This window comes from Aptenodytes forsteri, unplaced genomic scaffold (genome assembly GCF_000699145.1).
Source record: "Aptenodytes forsteri isolate BGI_AS27 unplaced genomic scaffold, ASM69914v1 Scaffold173, whole genome shotgun sequence".
NCBI lineage: Eukaryota > Metazoa > Chordata > Aves > Sphenisciformes > Spheniscidae > Aptenodytes > Aptenodytes forsteri.
In genome coordinates, this window is record NW_008794449.1 from 3189217 (window position 1) to 3208116 (window position 18900).

General features: G+C 45.5%; 1 protein-coding gene across 2 annotated transcripts in view; it reads right to left on the reverse strand.

Annotated features, from left to right (window-relative positions):
- Positions 1-13330: 13330 nt before the first annotated feature.
- CHCHD3 (coiled-coil-helix-coiled-coil-helix domain containing 3) overlaps positions 13331-18900 on the reverse strand; it is a 165367-nt gene continuing 159797 nt past the window's right edge. Inside the window, exon 8 of one of the 2 annotated variants that reach the window (XM_009290426.1) lies at positions 13331-14057. In XM_009290426.1, coding sequence (XP_009288701.1) covers positions 14034-14057 — 24 coding nt within the window. In that variant the 3' untranslated portion in view covers positions 13331-14033. Of the gene's footprint in view, positions 14061-18900 lie in introns of both variants that reach the window. The other variant, XM_009290425.1, reaches the window with a different exon arrangement.

An 18900-nucleotide genomic window follows, 5' to 3' on the forward strand; every position in this document is an offset into this window, starting at 1 on the left:
TGATGGGGTCCCATCACTGTCAGCATCTACCAGCAGAGAGAAGAGCAAGGTGCCTTAGCTGTCTGGAGAGGAAGGAGAAAAGCAGAGCAACGAGATGGTTCCGTTTGCATTTCAATCAATCATCAGCTGCAGAATGGGACACTGGGGGCAAAACAGCGATTCAAGTCTTATTAAATGGGTCAAGATTCTCATTTCTGCATTCGAAACAAAGAGAGGAGGAAAAGGGGTGGTCGCCATGCCCAGGAGTCTCTGCCAGGCTGTGCCTGTCCCAGCAGCTGTGGATCAGAGGTGGTTCTCATGGGGAAGCTGTGGATTCGGTCCCTGGGATGGTCGCAGAGGTGGCTATAGCTCCAATTGCCACGCGCGGCAGCAGGAGAAGGGATCGGGACCTCACACCTCCTGTTGGCGAGGAGCCCCAGGCCAGCTCTTGCGGCAATACGACCCTTCAGCCTGCATGGCTTTTACCTCCCCTCCTTTCCCTTGTCACACTGAACATGAAGATTTTTGAAGTCTGCCTGTTGCATGGGGTGGAGAGATGGGATTTGGTTTTAGCCAAGCCTGGCTGAACAAATGCAGGCAGCAGTGCACACAGCAGAGCTTGGAAAGCTCCCTCAAGTGGGCATCTTCTCCTGACCTCGGGAGCTACAGAGGGTCCCTTCACCTTGGTGGACCAGCGAGGTAAAGAGCTGGTTACAGTCCTCACCAATCCTTTCCCGGCCATGGTGAGAGGAGCTTCTTTGGAGATGGCAATACAAGGCTGCAACTGCAAAATACACACAAGCCCATCAAATTCTCCCTTTCCTCCACTTTTTCTGCCAAAAAATGTGAGATGATGAGAGACGCCACGGTCCAGCCACTGACCATTCCCCCTCCATCATCCCACAGTCGGAAAATTTCCTGCTTTGAGACACTTTGAACCTGGCCCTTGTGCAGCTGCTAACGTGGCAGAAGACTCAGAGGACTCCTTCATGCAGGAGAAACCCTCTTATTTGGTGTTTATCCTTGCAGTAGTTATTATAAACCTGTTTGTTTTGAGGGAAGATTGCTCAGTAACGCCAAGGTGCCGTCACCTGTCAGCTGCTGTGGTCACACCAGGCTTTCGAGGGATGGCGGAGACACAGAGACAAATCCAGGAAAAGAAAACATCAGGATAACTTTATTTTATGGTTGTACCACCCCCTCATCACCTATAGCTGGGAGCCCTTGAGTCAGTGCTGCTTCCCTCCTTCCCATCAAACACACACTTTGAAGGAGTTTGAATACTCCTCTTCCAGCCAGAGAGTCATTTATCTCCATGTCTCTCCAGACCCTGAGCTCAGAAAAAACAGGTAAGGATGCACAGAGACAGATTTCAGACTTTCTCTGCATAAAAATAAAGAAATATGCCTTTTCCCTTAGTGAGGACCTGGTTTGTTTTTCCCCCATGGGATGGAAAACGGCAAACAAGAAAGAGGTAGAGTTTAAGGAGAGATGGGTACATCTGTGCGTGCCCGTGCATGCGCGTTCCCTTGCTGAACAGCAGCCCTCACTCCAGGAACAAACCAGCCGTCCTCAACTTTCAGACAACGTGAAGTTTCAGGCGCAAAATGGCATGAGATTTGCCCATGTTATCTTCACACCTACCATGGCTAGGAAAGGTCAAAATTGTTTTAGAAACCACTTATATCCTGTCTGTGCTGCAGAGCAGACATCTCCCCAGCTTCCTCGAGCTGCAGCAAGCTTTCAAACCAAATGGATCAATAATAGCTTTTAAAAATTATCATCAAGAAATGAAAGGCTTGGCATTGCACATCCACTTAGGTGGCTGTAACTACAGCAAATTAACATGAAACTGAAGTCGGTCCCAAATGAAGGCACGTCTGTGAGACGCTGGAGCCTGAAATGGCCTTTATGATGTAAATTTTTATTAAGTACCAGCAATCTTTTGTGATTCCTTCTTTAGCATTTTACTTTCAGTTGGCTTCTTTCTGAGTCTATTTTAACGGGAGATTTCCTAGACGTGGGGACAAAGCCACTGTCAGTCACGTTTCTATTTACGCTTGCCGAGGACGCCGACGGTCATCTGAAACTACAGACTAGGTCTATTTAACAGAGGTGAGCGGGCTCAGGGTTTGGGTTGGAGATCTCTCTGCTCCGACTTCCTAGGCTGGGGACCATGCTCCCTGTTGGGAGCGTGTGGCATGACCCAGATGGGGTCTGATGGGCTTTTTGGTTCCTAAACAGCCACTTCTTATGGCCTTGACAAAACAACGCACCCATCAGAAAGGCGACATGGGGACAGAGAAAGCACAAGGACTGCAGCCCCCGTCTCCCAGCCCTGCTCCATCCCTATTTGCTGTAACCCCCGCGATGAGCCTCACTTCGCCGTACCTCCAGCAGCTCCCTGCAAAGGTCAGGTGGAGGAAACTGCTGAATACAGCCATTGACGAAAGAGAGATTTCAAACAGGCCTAAACACAGTGCAGGATTAGCCAGACGTCACATCCAGACCTTAATTTCTCCTGGACCAAGGTGTCCACAGAAGTGGTCACAGGGGTAACCCCTGACTTGGCATGGGGAGCACAGGCACTTTATTTTCCAGCCCACGGCCACCAGCCGTGCACCAAAACTCGGGGAAGTTTTCCAGCAGTAAAACACTGGAAAGCCTTTGCCCTTTGCCAAACCTCTTCTCCTCCACCACCCAGCTCTGCCCTGTCTATTATAGCAAAACCCAAATGTACACAAGGGCGAAGACCAGCCCCGCTGAGTAATGCAAGAGCTGCAGACCCGTTACCAAATACATACTTTATGTCAGAACAATAAAGAGCTTTGTTTTAATTTCATTACCAGGAGGAAAAACATCATGCTGTCCGTGCAGACGGCTATGAACTGGGATGGCTGGGTTGTGCTGTTGCTTCTTGTGCTGCTGCTGCAGAAGCACGAACAGCACGATGCCCATTAATTGCATCAGGATTTGGTCTGATCCCCATCCACAAAAGCAATGAGGTGTCAAACGCCCGTTGACTTCAGTGGCACAGAGGTACCCAAAGCATTTCTGAGGGCCTGGCTGTGTCAGGATCTCTGTTCCTGTAAAAGGGGGATGACTGTGTTACCCGTGGGCTTTAGGGTCTGGGAGGCTTCTGGGTTGCAGGTGGGAAAAGCTCCAGGATGGAAAATGATGTGGAGTTTTATAACCTGCAGCAGGAGCAGCCAAGAGAGAAGAGGTTGATCAAGAATGGTTTAAAGCGGGATGGGCAGATGCTTAATACAAGGGGGAGGGTGGGAGGTGTCCTCTTTCCGGTCACCAACCATCCAAAACTTGTCTGAGGCACGATGACACAGGGGAATTGCATCCAGACAGCATCCTGCAACTTTCCTTGCTTATCACGGGGTGAATCAGGACTTTTCTGACTGCAAAATACTCCGGGCAAGTGGAAAGCGATTGCAGTCTCCATGGGGACAAGCTTTAGTACACTGCCAGCCCTGTCCCGTTCCCCAGGGAGTGAACAGCAGAGAGTACTGTACTGAGATGGGGTCTGCTGGTCATCCTCCATCATCTGCGAACAGGATGATGACCCCATTCGTTCAGGAATGATCCAGCACAGGACAACTTACTTTGAAGACTGCTGAGGTCCCTTCTGGCCCTCCTAGGATTGTGTTACTGCTTCTTCTGGAATAGCTTTTGCCATGGGGTGGGATTCACCTAACCTCAGCTCCCTGCATGAGAGAAGATCGTCCAGGCTCCCTCCAAGATCAATGGGAAGAGGGAGCACATTCAGAAGCAGTTCTTATAAATCCAGCAGGTGGGCTGAAGCACCCTCGGGATAAAACAGGGTGTTTTATCAACAAGATAAAAAGACGTCTGGATGGTCACATCCTGCATAATCCTGGCTAATCCTGCACTGTGTTTAGGCCTGTTTGAAATCTCTCTTTCGTCGATGGCTGTATTCAGCAGTTTCCTCCCCCTGACCTTTGCAGGGAGCTGCTGGAGGTACGGCGAAGTGAGGCTCATCGCGGGGGTTACAGCAAATAGGGATGGAGCAGGGCTGGGAGACGGGGGCTGCAGTCCTTGTGCTTTCTCTGTCCCCATGTCGCCTTTCTGATGGGTGCGTTGTTTTGTCAAGGCCATAAGAAGTGGCTGTTTAGGAACCAAAAAGCCCATCAGACCCCATCTGGGTCATGCCACACGCTCCCAACAGGGAAGCATGGTCCCCTTGTTTCATCAACAAGAAAGAGAGAGAGAGAGAGAAATTCCATTGGACTAGAAGCTTATAGATACAAGAGTCTTAGATACCCAACATTGCCAAGATGAGCCCCCATCTTGGATAAGGGATCCGACCAGAAGGATTGCAGGTGTCCTCCAGTCTGACCAGTGGAGAAACAAAGGGAGAGGTTTTGTGGGTAGAATCATCTCCCCTTCCCTTCGGTGAAGGGAGAGCCGCAGGGGCTGCCTGCACCAGTGCCAGCTCCTGACCTGCACGGTGCTGCAGAGCCCTCATCCCTGGTCCTGCACACTCATTCTTTCACATAGCAAAAGCGTGGCAAGTTGCAAGCTGGGAAAACATCATGGTTTATAGTGTTTTTTTAAGTTATGGAGAAGGAAAAAAAAAAAAAAAGGCACATTTAGGGATACAGTTCTAGGACGTGACCTCCTCCTCCTCCTGTCCACATCCCTCTTCCCACGCAGGCACCGTTCTCTGCAGCGCGTTCGCTGCAGTGGCGAACCCAGCTTTTGCAAATGCCTTCAGGAGTGTCAGAAAACTTTGTACAAACTAAAGGGTCCTGGGCAACAAGGACAGAGGGCTGGGAGAGCCCTTGGACAGGGCAGCTGAGACCAGCAGAGCTTGTAATTATGTACCTGGCTAATGAGTCTTGATCTCCCAAGTGTGTCAGTTGTCCCTTAGCAGTGGCCCCAAAGGCAGAGCACAAAAATTATATTTTCCCAGAAGACTGGGAACAAAGAACTCTTTCCCCTCAAAATCTGCTCCTCTGATGCTTCCTGCAGTAACGTCAAGGCCATTCTGGTCCTTGTTGCAGAATCACAAACACTCTACAGGGATGGGGGATATTTTAGCATGCCGGGGGGGGACATCGTGGAGCCGGACTGCGGGTCCCCACGTCACCACATACCTACTGCTTTTCCTAGGATGGGAACAGAAAGAATTATTTTGATTTTGTTCCTTTTCCCTCCACTGAGTCCCTCAGCAAAGAGAAGGGCATGAAATGAAAGCAGGTTAGAGAGAATTTCACTGGCAATATTTCATGCTGCCCCTAGTCCCTTCGTTCCTACTGAGTATTCCCAGCCTGAATATTGAGTAACCCGAGCTTCAAAACACACATGGAGGTGATGGATTGCTGCTGAATGCAGGCTGAAGTTTTAAGCCAACAATTACCGGACTGCGGGTCCCCACATCACCACATATCTACTGCTTTTCCTAGGACGGGAACAGAAAGAATTATTTTGATTTTGTTCCTTTTCCCTCCACTGAGTCCCTCAGCAAAGAGAAGGGCATGAAATGAAAGCAGGTTAGAGAGAATTTCACTGGCAATATTTCATGCTGCCCCTAGTCCCTTCGTTCCTACTGAGTATTCCCAGCCTGAATATTGAGTAACCCGAGCTTCAAAACACACATGGAGGTGATGGATTGCTGCTGAATGCAGGCTGAAGTTTTAAGCCAACAATTACTTTTCTCAAAAGACTTTTTCCCCACCAGAAACTGGGGAACAAAACACCTTTGAATTGTTTTTATGAACAATGCTGTCATCTGCACGGTAACTGGAATCTTTAAAGGATGCTGGGTTATGAATAGCTCTCATTACTGGGGGAAAAAATGCCCAGTGCCATGTTGGTATTTTTTTGTACATGTGCCTACTATATGTGCAGGGGATTAATCACCGCTTTTAAGGAGGATCACAGCTGCAATTATTAACCTCTGAGCAGAAACCCGATTTAAAAATGAAGGAGCCACTTAGAGCTTGCCTCGGAGTTCAGAGCCCTCTCCTTCCCCCTCCTCTCCTGCGGCAGGGAGGAAATGAGCCTCCCCAGAGACAGCCGAGATGGACCTCGGCAAAATGAATGTCTCTGTAATCCCGTAAATCAAGTGGTGAGTAACTTCTGTCTGGGGGAAGGCATCACTTAAGAACCAGAGGCAGAGTCAAGGGGCGAAATACAGAAGTGCACAGAGGGGGCTGAAGATACCTCGAGGGGCAGAACATCAGTTTGGTGTTTCTGCTGTCAGACGTCAAAGATTGTCATGTTGTACATTGTGTGTCTCCCCCCCCCCGCAAAAAGGCCAAAAAACCCCCTAACCCAACTACATTAAACACATTTAATAAAAGGTTGGCTCTGCTTGATGGATATGAACTTCTCACAGGCAACTTTTGGGGGACCCCCTTGCCTGCCCTCAGCACCTCGTAGTCTTGAGTAGGTGCATTGCATTATTACAGGCTGAGGTCCAAGGAAACAAAGAGCGTAGCACATGGTCCCACAGGGCATCAGGGACAGCAATGACAACAGATATTTTTATATTTTGGTATTTTTAAATCAAGCTGGGGAAAGTGGTTATTCGGGCGCTGCTGTCTCACACCTGCTGAGCTCAGGGGCAGAGCTGCTGAGCCACTTCAGCTTTCCAATGAACAACAGGGTGTCCCAGGGAGGAGACGGTGACCACACACTTTGTGCCTCCCGGACAGATCAAACACAATTCCTTAGTTCAGCTTGTCCAAAGCAAAATTAAAAAAAAGAAGGAGAGTAACAGAAACACACAGAGCCCGTTCTTGGCGGATAGATTAAAAATTGCATGCCCACACGTTCTCTCCTCCAATACCTACAGAGCATTTTCCAGCCTAACATAGCTATTTCCACCAGGCTGCAGAAATAGAGGCATTAAAAAGCTGAATGATACGCCCAGCAATACTCGAAACAGAAACCACATACCCTGATGCCTCGGTGACCCCCATGGAGCACTTGGCATCCTTTGCATGGACCAAAATGGTTCAACTGCTTGGTTCAACTCATGGCCTCCTGGGGAAGCGAGGTGAGTGAGACCGCCTTCTGGACCCCTTGCCTTGAGACCCACCATCTCAGCTTGTGCGTGGGGTCCCCTCAGACCCGTAGGAACCTCAAACCTAGCTGGACGGTGTAAGGAAGACGACATGAAAGACCCCTGGCTCCAAAAGGCGGACCCCAGGTAGCAGGAGGTGCAATACAGCAAAAAGCACTGCCTCTCCAGGGAACCCCGAGTCACCAAGGTTTGATACACATGGGTTTATTACGCTATTTGGTTTCTTGGTAACAGCAGACCAAGATGCAGCGGCAGCAATCAGCTTCATTCTAAACCCCCAAAAGTGCCACGACGTCAGATTAAAAAGCTTCCATTTAAAGGAAAAAAAAACCAAAACCAACAAGGCGAGACTTGATAGTGATTCATAATGACGCTGTTTTACAGGCTCCCTAATGGGTGCACTCTCCATTCAAGGAAAACGGTGCACTGAGTGAATGATTTTGCTAGACTCTGTGCCACAAACACAATGCGCTCGGGTCGATAGGCAGATCCCAGAACACGCACCCCTTACGGTAACATTAGCAGCAGCCACACATTACCCATTCTTGAGAGCCTGAAGTGGTTTCACAACCATTTTTTTGTTTTACTGGAGGCTATTTAATATTCTCTTGCTGTTGACGCCCTGCCTCTCCCCCGCCTCCTCTCTTCTGCAGCTTTCCCCCAAACCTGCAAGAACAAATAACACAGGCACACGTCTGCTGTGGCACTCCCTCACTGCTCCTCCGAGACGGCAAACTGGGACCAAAGAACAGGAGCTGGGAGATTTCCTTCTTATTTGGTGCTAAAGAAAGGATTTTGCCTACTAAGACAGTGTGTTACCATCTATCTGCCCCGGCCTCAGCTCATATGTCCCATGCTCAGCATTTCTCCAGCACTTCACATTAGTCCTAATAACAGCAACAGGATCAGCTTCTAAGGTGTAAAAACACTTAATACATACGTGCTCTGTTCCTTTTGCCTCTTCTGTGCTCCTGGAGCTGTATCTGGATCCTGTTCACACACTTTTCCCTGCAAAGCTAATTTTTTCAGGCAAAACAGAGATTTTCACTTGTTCACCTGATTCCAGGAGCGGGAACCTTAAGCAAAAATAGAGAGATCACTTTTCCCTGCCCATAAGCACTCGCTTGCTATCAGTGAGACCCCACTTACCTCTGCAAATATATAAAACATCAGGCTCTGCTATTTAAAGGCAGCTATGGTGGAATATAGATTTCTTGTTTGCTTGTTTTTAAGGAGTCAGATTAGAAGACATTTGAGCTGACTTTGACCTTTTCAAAACAGCCGAAGTGTTAATAATATTGAAACTGAGAGGGGAAAAAAATCCTCACTATCTGACATAAGAAACAGGGGAGAGATCCAGTAAATTCTCATGGGCAAAAGTGTCTAGCAAAAATGGTTCCTGTCCATTATCGGGTCTTCAGTACCTTATCTCCTTGCCCCCCGCTATACTTCTCCCACTAAACCCTTTGCAGAACTAAACCCCTATTCCACAATCAAACAAACCTCCGAACAACTTTGCAAGGAGATGATGACCTGGTTTAAGGAACGTGAGAACAATTTCTTGGTATCGGGTTTTATGGAGGAGCGGAGAAGTGGACTCCAACATTTGCCAAGTCCCTTCCAGCCCTGCTATTTCTATATGCGCAACAGATGAACACGAAGAAGAGCCTGCTTAGCTTGCAGTTTACTTGGGAATTTGATCCGCTTCTTGCAGCTCCAACGCCACCTCCCAAATGAGCACTTGCAGTTTGATCTGTGCAGTCACCCCCACTTTGGGATAACGGGGACAGCTGCTCTGCCCCCGTCCACCTGCGGGACTTGCAAAGGAAGGAGGGATGGTCTTCCTGCGTAGGGTGGTCAGAAAATAACTGTGGTTTCGTATGACAGCTGAAGAGAAAATACTCACCTCCGTTTGCTGACTTGCACCCCAAGCTGGTAGAAATGCCTCCATTAAACCAGCAAGGCAGCCCACGGGCGAAGGGATGTGGAGGATCTAATACAAGGAGTGGTGGAACAACTCTCATCTCCCAAGAGCAGCAATGCCATGGGGACACTTCCAAACGGTTACCCAAAAGGTGCCCCCAGCAGTCTTAACAGTATGTAAAATCTTTGTAATAAATATCACATCACCGCTGGGTGATGTGCTGCCTTAGGTCCTCTCCTGACTATGGCACAAGCACTTTTGGATGCCATTGGAAGGTGGCTCAAAAGTGTTTGGGCACAAGACCTCTGACAAGCAGACCTTTTCGGGTTATTTTTCCTCCAAACCATCCCATTCTTAGCAATGTCAGATGCTACTTTCCATACAGGATGGAGAAGGGTTAACCCGGTGGGGGTGTTGCTGCCGCACTGCAATTCAAGGTGCTCCCTCCAGCACAATGGCTGAGTGTTCTCTTCCCAGCAGTTACTGGCTTGAGAGAGAATCAAACTAATTACCTTAGTAATTACCAAACTAATTACCTCTCTAATTACCAAGCATCTTTGTTCACATGGAGCTGACATTCTTGCAGAGGAGCCCTGGCTCAGTGCCCCATGCTCCCTGGGAACCTGCCCGGCTCTTTCACAATGACTTGAAAACCCAGGTCCTCTTCACACCACCATCCTCCTCACACCATATTCAGGATATCTCCCTCTTCCTCAGGGAGGGGTAGATGCTGATCAAGCTCCTTGGCTGGTGCAGGCAAGTTTGCATTGCAGTGACCATTTTGCTGCCAGGCAGGCTATGGAAGGGCAGAGTACCTTTGCTGCGCATAGGTTTCTCTGGTAGGAATATCCTTAGCACAGTGCTGTGGGATCACCACCACACCGATGATCAAACTGGAGACGCACTTGCCTCCAGGCCCTACTTGATACTGCTCGCTCCGATAAGAACAGCATCTGGGAGCAAACAGGAAGGTGACTTGAGATGACAGACGTTTCTCTCCATCACAGAGTTGAAAACAGCAGGGTGTTCACCCAACAAAATGCAACATGAACATCGCTGTCAACTTACCTCCCCTCCCCAAGCTTAATCCCTCTTTGTTTTCCAGACCTCTACTTGAATCTTGCCTGGCGCTCTCAAGAGCCAGCGTCTGGTAGTCACTCAATGCTCTCCTGAACTTCAGTGTGACAGTGGGTGCTTAGCCCTGAAAACAGCCCCCAGCTCTTTAAGGAAGAATCATTGCTCTCAAAGCATGAACACAAATGGTTTCATTAATGCTGATCATGACCTGCAGATGACTTCATATGAAGAGATGTTAGAGCCTGAACACAGAAAGGACTCTCACGGCTGTAGAATGGATGCCCACCTTGTGCATGCTCTCTGTTGCTCTCTTCTTCCACAGTCCCCTCTCTTGTGTCTTCAGTCAACTTCCAAAACGCAGTGTCAGCTGAACACAAACCTTTGCAAATTATGAACTGACCAGCTTACAAAATTCCGTTCTGCAGCTATTTGCCTGCAGGTAAGAAGACACCAAAATCTAAATCCTTATCTGATTTTAAGTGGCAACGCCCACCTCTTGATCAAATAGGATTTACCAAGGGCAGGTGAGCTGCAATGTGTTATCAACTGGCATGGGACAAATGCCTGATGATTTCTGGGTCCTGCAAATGAGATTTGGCACACTGGGCAAATGACTTAGCTCCCTTCAGTTTTCTCTGTCCCTGCTATTTGGGAAGCAAGGCTGCTTTGCTCTGTCCCAGTGGTACCTACTGTGATGAACGGCTGGTTTTGGTTAGGGATCTCTAGGTGCTGATAGAGTAGAAAGATGCATATAAAGAAAACACTAGAAATAATTGGTTTGCCTTGCTCAAACCCCATCAGCATTTGCAGCTGAGGGGAAGACCTTGCAATAGTTTGCAGCAAAGAATATTGTCTAGAATTTCTGTTATTTTGGAAAGGAAAACAAACAGGATAGAAAAGGGGAAGGCTCCCCCTCCTCTTGCTTCTTCAGCCTAAGAGATGACACGTAACTCCATCAGACGGAGTCCACCTGAAACTCCATTCCCCCCTTTAGATTCTCTCAAAAAGGGCACAGGACCTAAAAGAGAACAAAGCAGCGAGCTGTAAAATTTATCCCAACCCGTAGCCATCTCCATATCAAAGCTAATTCCAAATATCTGCTTAAAACTGTAATGCAGGGATATCCTAACAGGTGGAAAAAAAAAAAACCCAATGCTGCAAGGTTATGTGATCTGTCTCAGACACACACGACTCCTGAGGAAAGTAAGTCTAGTATTTGAAAGAGTCTAACACTGCTAAATTACATGAGAGTAGGATAGCAGTGATTATTTTGACACCATTGAAAGACTTGTGATTTGTTCCACAGACACTGAGCAAAGAACAATGGAAAGCTTTGATTTAGCTGTTACAATACTGCTTTTCCATTTAAAACCCCAGGTAAAATTGCCCTTTGGTTACAGCTGATCAGAGCGAATGACCAACAAGAACATCTGAAATTATTCTCTACCATGGGCAGAGTGTCATGCCTTCATCTGTCATCCCTAGAGAATATCATCCCTGTCATCCCGTCCGAGATCAGGATCCATTAAGCTGAGTTCAAACTCTCAGTTTGGCAGTGAGCAATCTTAGAGAGCTCTGGTTATTTCTGAGAAGGAGGGAGACCTCCCCACAGGTTTTCCATTCTAAAAAAATAGAAAAATGGGAAACTTGAAAGATTTTCAATCTTGAAATGCAACTACAAGGTAAGCCTTGGCTGGAAGAACACTGTCCAGAACAGACTAGACCCAGCACTTTTCCTCCTTCCCCCCAGTACCATAAACAGTAACCTGCAGACACACACTCCTCTTGCTTGTGCTTGTTCAGATCCTATGAACCTTGCTTTTTTTATTTTTTTTTTTAAATATCATTAGTCCAGTTTCAAAATGAAAGATGGCAAATGTCTCTATTTTAGGCAGACCTACTGCTTCCTTGAGCAGAAATGTCCAACACCACCTCTCAACTCTGTTTTCAAAAGAACGGTGTCCTCCTTGACGTCCATACCAGCAAGTGGGGAGAAGGAATAAGTCAAAGACTGACAAAAGGACTAGGATGCAGGTACGCAGAAGGAGGGCTGGTAAAGGCAGAAGAGGTGGCAAACTGAAGCTCACTCCAGAAACATTCAGAACTGCTGTTCTACTTTAAAGTCAAAAGTTGTCCACAACGCAGGCAATTTAAAGTCTACACCCTGTTTGCCGCAACCAGCATCCCCCGAGCTCAAGCAACACACGCTAGAGATGCCGCTACTGATGATACAGAAGATGTTTAAAGAACACAACATCTCAAATGAAGCCCGAAACACAGTTGGAACAAAGCAAGCAAGACTGACTCCCATTGCTCAAGGCTGTCAGGATGGGAAACCAATAAACATTTGGCAATAACAGAGACCTTCCTTCCCGACATAGCTCTTCTCCCGATTTTACAGAATCATCTGGCCTTAAAAACGTCTGCTTTTCCTCTGTGCTGCATTTTGCTGCCAATTCTAAGTCTGGCAAGGATGGATCTGCCAACTTCTTGGCTCTCTGTTACAAAAGAGAACATTATAAAGGAGAATTTGTGAGTTAGCTGATTTGTAAACACTACGGCAAGTCACCATGTAAACATGTCGCTTATGTCCCTATTATTTCTCTCAAGCAGTTTACCTGGCACCTGACATTGAACTCCAGGATCTTCCTCTCCTACTGATATTACAGTTGCTTCACATGTAAAAAAAAATCCTTAATTAAACAGTACTCACAAAGCATCTCGATAATTAGAATAGGAGAGTCACTGGCAATATTTTGAATATAAATGAGATCCGCAGGTGCACTCGCGGTTGTACAGTAGGATGCAGTTCAAACGTAGCCAACTAGAGAAACAGAACAGGTAAATAAATAGCAGAAGGCTCTAGATGCATTGCTCAATTGACACTGTTACTACTACTATTGTGTAAAAAGCTTTTCTACAATTGCTTGATAAGATGAATGCGGCAGTCGTTATCTGAACAAAAACAACTAAAGGAAACTGGGTACTTGCATAAAGATGGCTTGCAGTTTTGGGCACTGGATTGCCCTTTCATTCACAAGTACTTTCCAAGAAAGGAAACTGGTGGTGCATGAATCGCAACACGCTAGCACGTGGGATCCTTTTAGGTTGCTGTGATGGAAAACAGTTATATGTAAGTACCATTCCTGAAATCAAGGTTGGTTATGCATAAAAGTCTATGCTTTAAAGCTTCAGCAATAACAGCTGCTGGAAAAACATGATTGACACAGCAGAGGGAACACCATCCGCCTCTGAGAAATGGAAGGAGAGACAGACTGAAACATCAATCTTGTGCATAAAATATATTTATTGTTGGTACAGAGCGAGGCATATTCGTCAGTACTTGATAGGAGCGAGGAGCACAACAGAATCATTTCACGTAAATAAAGGCCATGTTACATCTTAAGTGTCAGATCATTAACATCATTCCAGCAGAAGGCCTGGAGAGAGACTTCATTAAGTTACATAATTTGTGAAATAAGTTAAAGCACAATTTACGTCATTATACGCTGTAAGGAAAACTTTAATACGAGCAACGAATACAGGCTGCACAGTGAGGAGCAGCGGCTGACTGGCTCACAAAGCACCGCCATGTCCCGGCACACCAAGTGTTACATACCCGTGCCTTTGACAGCGAGAAGTTTTTGAGGAGATTCTACAACGAAATAGCAGCATTTGAAGGATATTTCCCCTTTCTAAGGTCAGTGAAAGGTTCTTTTCTTTTCCTTCCTTCAATCACCCATAAGTGGATTTTACTAAGACTGAACAGTATCTTCGGATGTATGATTTCTGATGTAATAAGATACAGGTCTTGGCTTTTCAAATGGTCACACTGATTGAGCCGTGATGGCTGCTGCTCTTGAAATGGCTCTTCCAGTTCTTCTCTTTATTGGTCTGCCCTGTAAATGGGCTGTCATATCATTCTTGGGAAAAAATGCTCTTCTGCTGAAATTAGAGTTGATGGTCTTGTGCTTGATTTGGACAATGCCTTTATCCTCCTCTCCCAAGCATGCTCTGCTAAGAAAATGGTCAGGGGGGAGGGGAAGAGAGAGGGAGAAACACATATTTCAGTAACTCAAAGTTGTTCCAGAGACTCCCTGAAGTTTGGCTACAATTCCTTCCTAGGATTTGCAATTTTTTAAATAAAAATGTAGAAAAAGAAACATTGTCAACATACACAGCATCACAGAGACAAGTCACAGAAGCAGAATGAAGCTATTCAAGGACTCAATGAGCCAGCCATTTGGAGGCCTGAAGAGTTGCAGTAATGATTCCTTTTCATCCATCCTAATGCTACCACGGCTCTAGTGCTATGGCTATTAAGGAAATTAAAACGTGTGACCTTACAATGAGATAAATCCCATTCCCAACAATTACATACTTGAGGAAACACATCCTGAAGTCATACAACACTAAGGCTCTCCCCTACCTACCTCCTTCCTGTGTTCTGAGTCATAATCAAAATCTCGACAGTCTGAACGTGTTGCACTGACCTTGAGCTTCATTAATCACCTCCTGTGCACAGCCAGGCCACCAAGAGCTAAAAGTATAGATCTGTCAAGTAGTCCAAGAGTTATTCCTCCTGCCACACCAGAAAGCTCTGCCATCAAGGCCTTGACTCTTCAGAGAGGTCCTGGCCTCTACCACGAAAATGAAGACTTGCAAGGACAGTATGTAGGGCTCTACTAAGAACTTCCTACTGCCATGATCTAGAAATAAAGGGTCTGCAGAAACGAGCACATGTACGGATACTACTTGTCTAGATCAGTAAGGAGAACAGAAAGTGGGAACTAATAGGACACTGACAGGCTAGGCAGTAAAAGCAATGCTGGAGGCCATCTAGGTTCACTGGAGGACTACGACATCGAGCAAGGCAATCTATTGTTCTTGCCTACAAAATCCATAAAACGGGGAAGACAGTAATTATGAGTCTCCTTGTGAGAAATGGCAGGAAGGGATTTGATAATTTATGTCAGGAGCAAGCCCAAATGTAAACCTTGAAATCTTACAGAGACCTACAAACTGCTGATTCAAGTATTTGAGCAGCAGTACCTGGCCAGACAGGGCACATTGTCTTGCGAGTTTGGACTGCACTGTCAGAGACACAGAAGTTAGGGCTCAGGAAAATTAAAAATAAAGGGAATGAAAAACCTCTGTTTCTAAAAATAACCTGGCAAACCATGCAACTAGATCAAGCAGTGTTTCTGCAAGGATTAAGAGGTGTACCAAGGACCAGGACAGTGTGCACATGAAAAGATGGTAAAAGTCCTTGTGATCACAAATATTCTCCAGAATCCTTGGTAGAGAAGTACGCGCTGTCAAAATAAAAGAAGTTGGTTTTATGCTCCCTAGGTGCTATTACGAACAAAAATAAGGGAAACTTTTATTAGTTAACAAAATCTCCAATCTCAGTTTGACAGCATCCCCACGGAGATTCCTGTAAAACTGATGAAGGCTACTTTACCTGGAAGAATCTTTTTGCAGTGGTATTACAGAAACTTGCTCGAAGGCATCACTGGGCTGAATATTAACTTTACGTAAATTTAACGCTGCATAAGTTAACGCAGGAAATTCCCAAAAGATCTGAGAAAAATCGTGTTACTTTTCTTTCATTTAGTGTCCTAAGGAAAGAAATCGCAGGTACTTGTTCATCACATGCATATTTCTGCCCACAAAATTTCATCTTCAGACAACTGGGAGTGTCCCAGGGCTTGCTTTGGTTTTGTCTACATTTTGGGGTTTTTTTCATGTTCTTTACTGACTCTTGCCATTTAACAGCATCTACAAATTCACTTCATGTATTTATTTTTTTTTTCTTGTGTTTGTTTCATTACACCAATGTAGGTGTGAAGGGAACCTGGTCTGATTCTTCCATAATAAGCTTCCTTCAATCAAGGTAGTCTTAAATGGTGGCCATAAAAGACAGTGACTTCTTATTGTGTTTCAGTTCACAGTGTTTCCAGCTACACCGATTTTACATATTTTTCTATTAGATCGGAAGATGGTATCTAGTAAAAATACTGGAGGATGAGGCTAAAAATATGGTTTTATTTTGACTAGGACGCATGATTAAGGACCACTCCATCCTACAAAGTAAAATAATGGTTACAACGAGGCTGAAGGATAACATTTTGTAGCCAGGCTGTCAGACACCAGCAGCTGCTGGTATCATTCTTTGAAGTACTTTCAAATCTAACCTGCCTGCAGAGACTTGCATCCCTGTGAAATTCAATGGTCTAATAGGAAACTATTGCACAGACTTCATTAAGCTATAGTCTGGTTGTGTTTCCATATAGGAAAAAGGACTCCCTGTAGCCCAGGGGGTACAGCAGACTAGGCTAAGTGATAAAAATGCCACTGGATGGTCCATATTAGTGCAGTGACTGGTCTGGCTGGAGTTACTTCAGCAGTGGGAGCACAAATACATGCCACAGACAATCCTAGTATCTTCCCCTTAATGGCTCCATTAAGTAGGTTTTTCTCTCCATTACTATTATAATAAAATGCAAACATTAATAATAGAGTTTAATTTGTCTCACTAGCTTCTCATGACTTTGGGAAAAGATTTAAAGTGAAGATACAACAATGTGTCAAACTCCTCTGCATTAACAGCCCTCTGGGCCTTTCTAACAAGGGGAGAAAAGGACAGATAGAGACATGAGATTACAGACAGGATGAGAAATAAGGAGCATACAGAAGAGAGGGTGAGATAATTATAAGCAAGATAGGAAAGAAAGAGGAGTCAATAAATTCAATTCATGAAAAGCACAGAGTGTGCTCAGCCTGAGCACAAGTGCCCAGCCTCACCGCCAGGAAATCGGATTAGTTAACTTATTTGGTTTTCAATATCTTGGTCTATTCCCTCTAGCAAATTTTCTTCTTTGTTTGTTTCTTGTAGCCACTGTCGGTTAACTTTTTCATTTCTGAATCTGCTATTTATCCCACTCCTCTGTCTTCCGACCAAGCACACATAGTAGGTAATTTTGCAGTATTTTATAACAGCGTCTAGCAATTATTTCAAAGTAACTGTTTGTCTGGACCTCTGGGCAATCAGCGAGTAAAAATAATTACAATTACAGCTGCAACACGTGGAGGATGAGCTATAGAGGACTGACGTTCATTATGAAAAACAATTGTTCCTGCTTGCAAATATTTCCATCATAAAAGGCTTCTCTCTCTCTGTTATCATAAGAGAGAAACCTCTCCGAATTCTCATCTTGAAGCATGTGTGAAAGAGAATAAGAAGCATTTAGGAAACACTTTTAACTACTTGACAGGCTTGGTTGAAGATCTTCAACAAAAAAGGTGTTTAAAAGGGTTTGAAAATCTAATGCTCATATTTATGCAATTTCCTTTTCTTGCACCTTCTGAACATGAATTAATTTATCCTCATCATAGCCTTCTGAAGAAATTCCTATCGGATACAAACTTTAGCTACAGCTTAAACATGTATAACTAATTAATCTAAATTTTCTAGTTACTTTTAAAATAACATAGGCTTATACGTACAGTAAATTAGTATCCCAGATGATGCAAGCCATGGTGAAAATCTAGTCCACTACATAACAACCTAATATTATTGACTGGTCTTTTTTCTAAAATGTCTCAGAAACACCCATGGTCCAGTAACTTCAGACTGGATTTCGGAATACAAAAATCAAACTAAGAGAAAACTTAGAAAAAATAAATATACGCACCAATTAGTGTTTGTCATAGTAGGAATTAATTAAAAAAAAAACACCATTCAATTTAAAGAAAAAAAATCCTGTTCAAAAGGTCATGGAGATTTGTACAGTTTAGGGAAGAAGTGGATGAGCAAAATTTGCCGGCTGGAGCCACAGCAGCTCCTGTGCCCAAGGAAGGCACCTGGACAAAGCTGGTTGCACTGCTCACGCTTGGGTGTCTGAGTACGCCTCATCCACCTTTCCAAAATTAATAAAGTGTCAGTAGCTTTATGAAAAAAAGCCTCAGGCTAGGAGATCAGGAAAATTTTTCATGAGCAGGGCTATCTGGTAGGCTGTAGAGTTTTTAAGGAAATGAAGGAGCTCAGGAGCTTGGTGCATTAACAAGAGGGCAGGAGAAACACCAAAGGATATACCGCAGGAGGTGAATTCGAAAAGGACAGGGTGATCTCACTGACTTTTATATGTTGTGCATATGGATCCTCTTTAAAGTTTTCACTGATGACAACAACATTTAATAATCACAAACTGATTTTAGAGCTGCCCGGACAGCCACACAAATTGTCCTCGTCCTGCACTGTTCAGAGAACAACCACGCTACAGCTGTTAGCTGAGTTTGTCTTCCAGCACTGCCAATCCAGGCAGGCTGCCTGTGCAAAAAGGAGTGTACTAACTATATACACAAAGAATTAACAATAATAGCACCACACAAATGTATGAAGTGCTGCAGACTGAGGAACAGCTTTAGCATCGCCACGCAACCCTTGGCTCCTACCATGTTTTGCATAGCACTAGACCACAAGCAGTGTTAACTCCAGCAATGTGCGCTCGCAGCCCAGAAGGCCAATCGTATCCTGGGCTGCATCCAAAGCAGCGTGGCCAGCAGGGCGAGGGAGGGGATTCTGCCCCTCTGCTCTGCTCTGGTGAGACCCCACCTGCAGCACTGCGTCCAGCTCTGGAGCCCTCAGCATAAGAAAGACACGGACCTGTTGGAGCGGGTCCAGAAGAGGGCCATGAAAATGATCAGGGGGATGGAACAGCTCTGCTATGAAGAAAGGCTGAGAGAGTTGGGGTTGTTCAGCCTGGAGAAGAGAAGGCTTCAGGGAGACCTTATTGCAGCCTGTCAGTACTTAAAGGGGGCTTGTAAAAAAGATGGGGACAGACTTTTTAGCAGG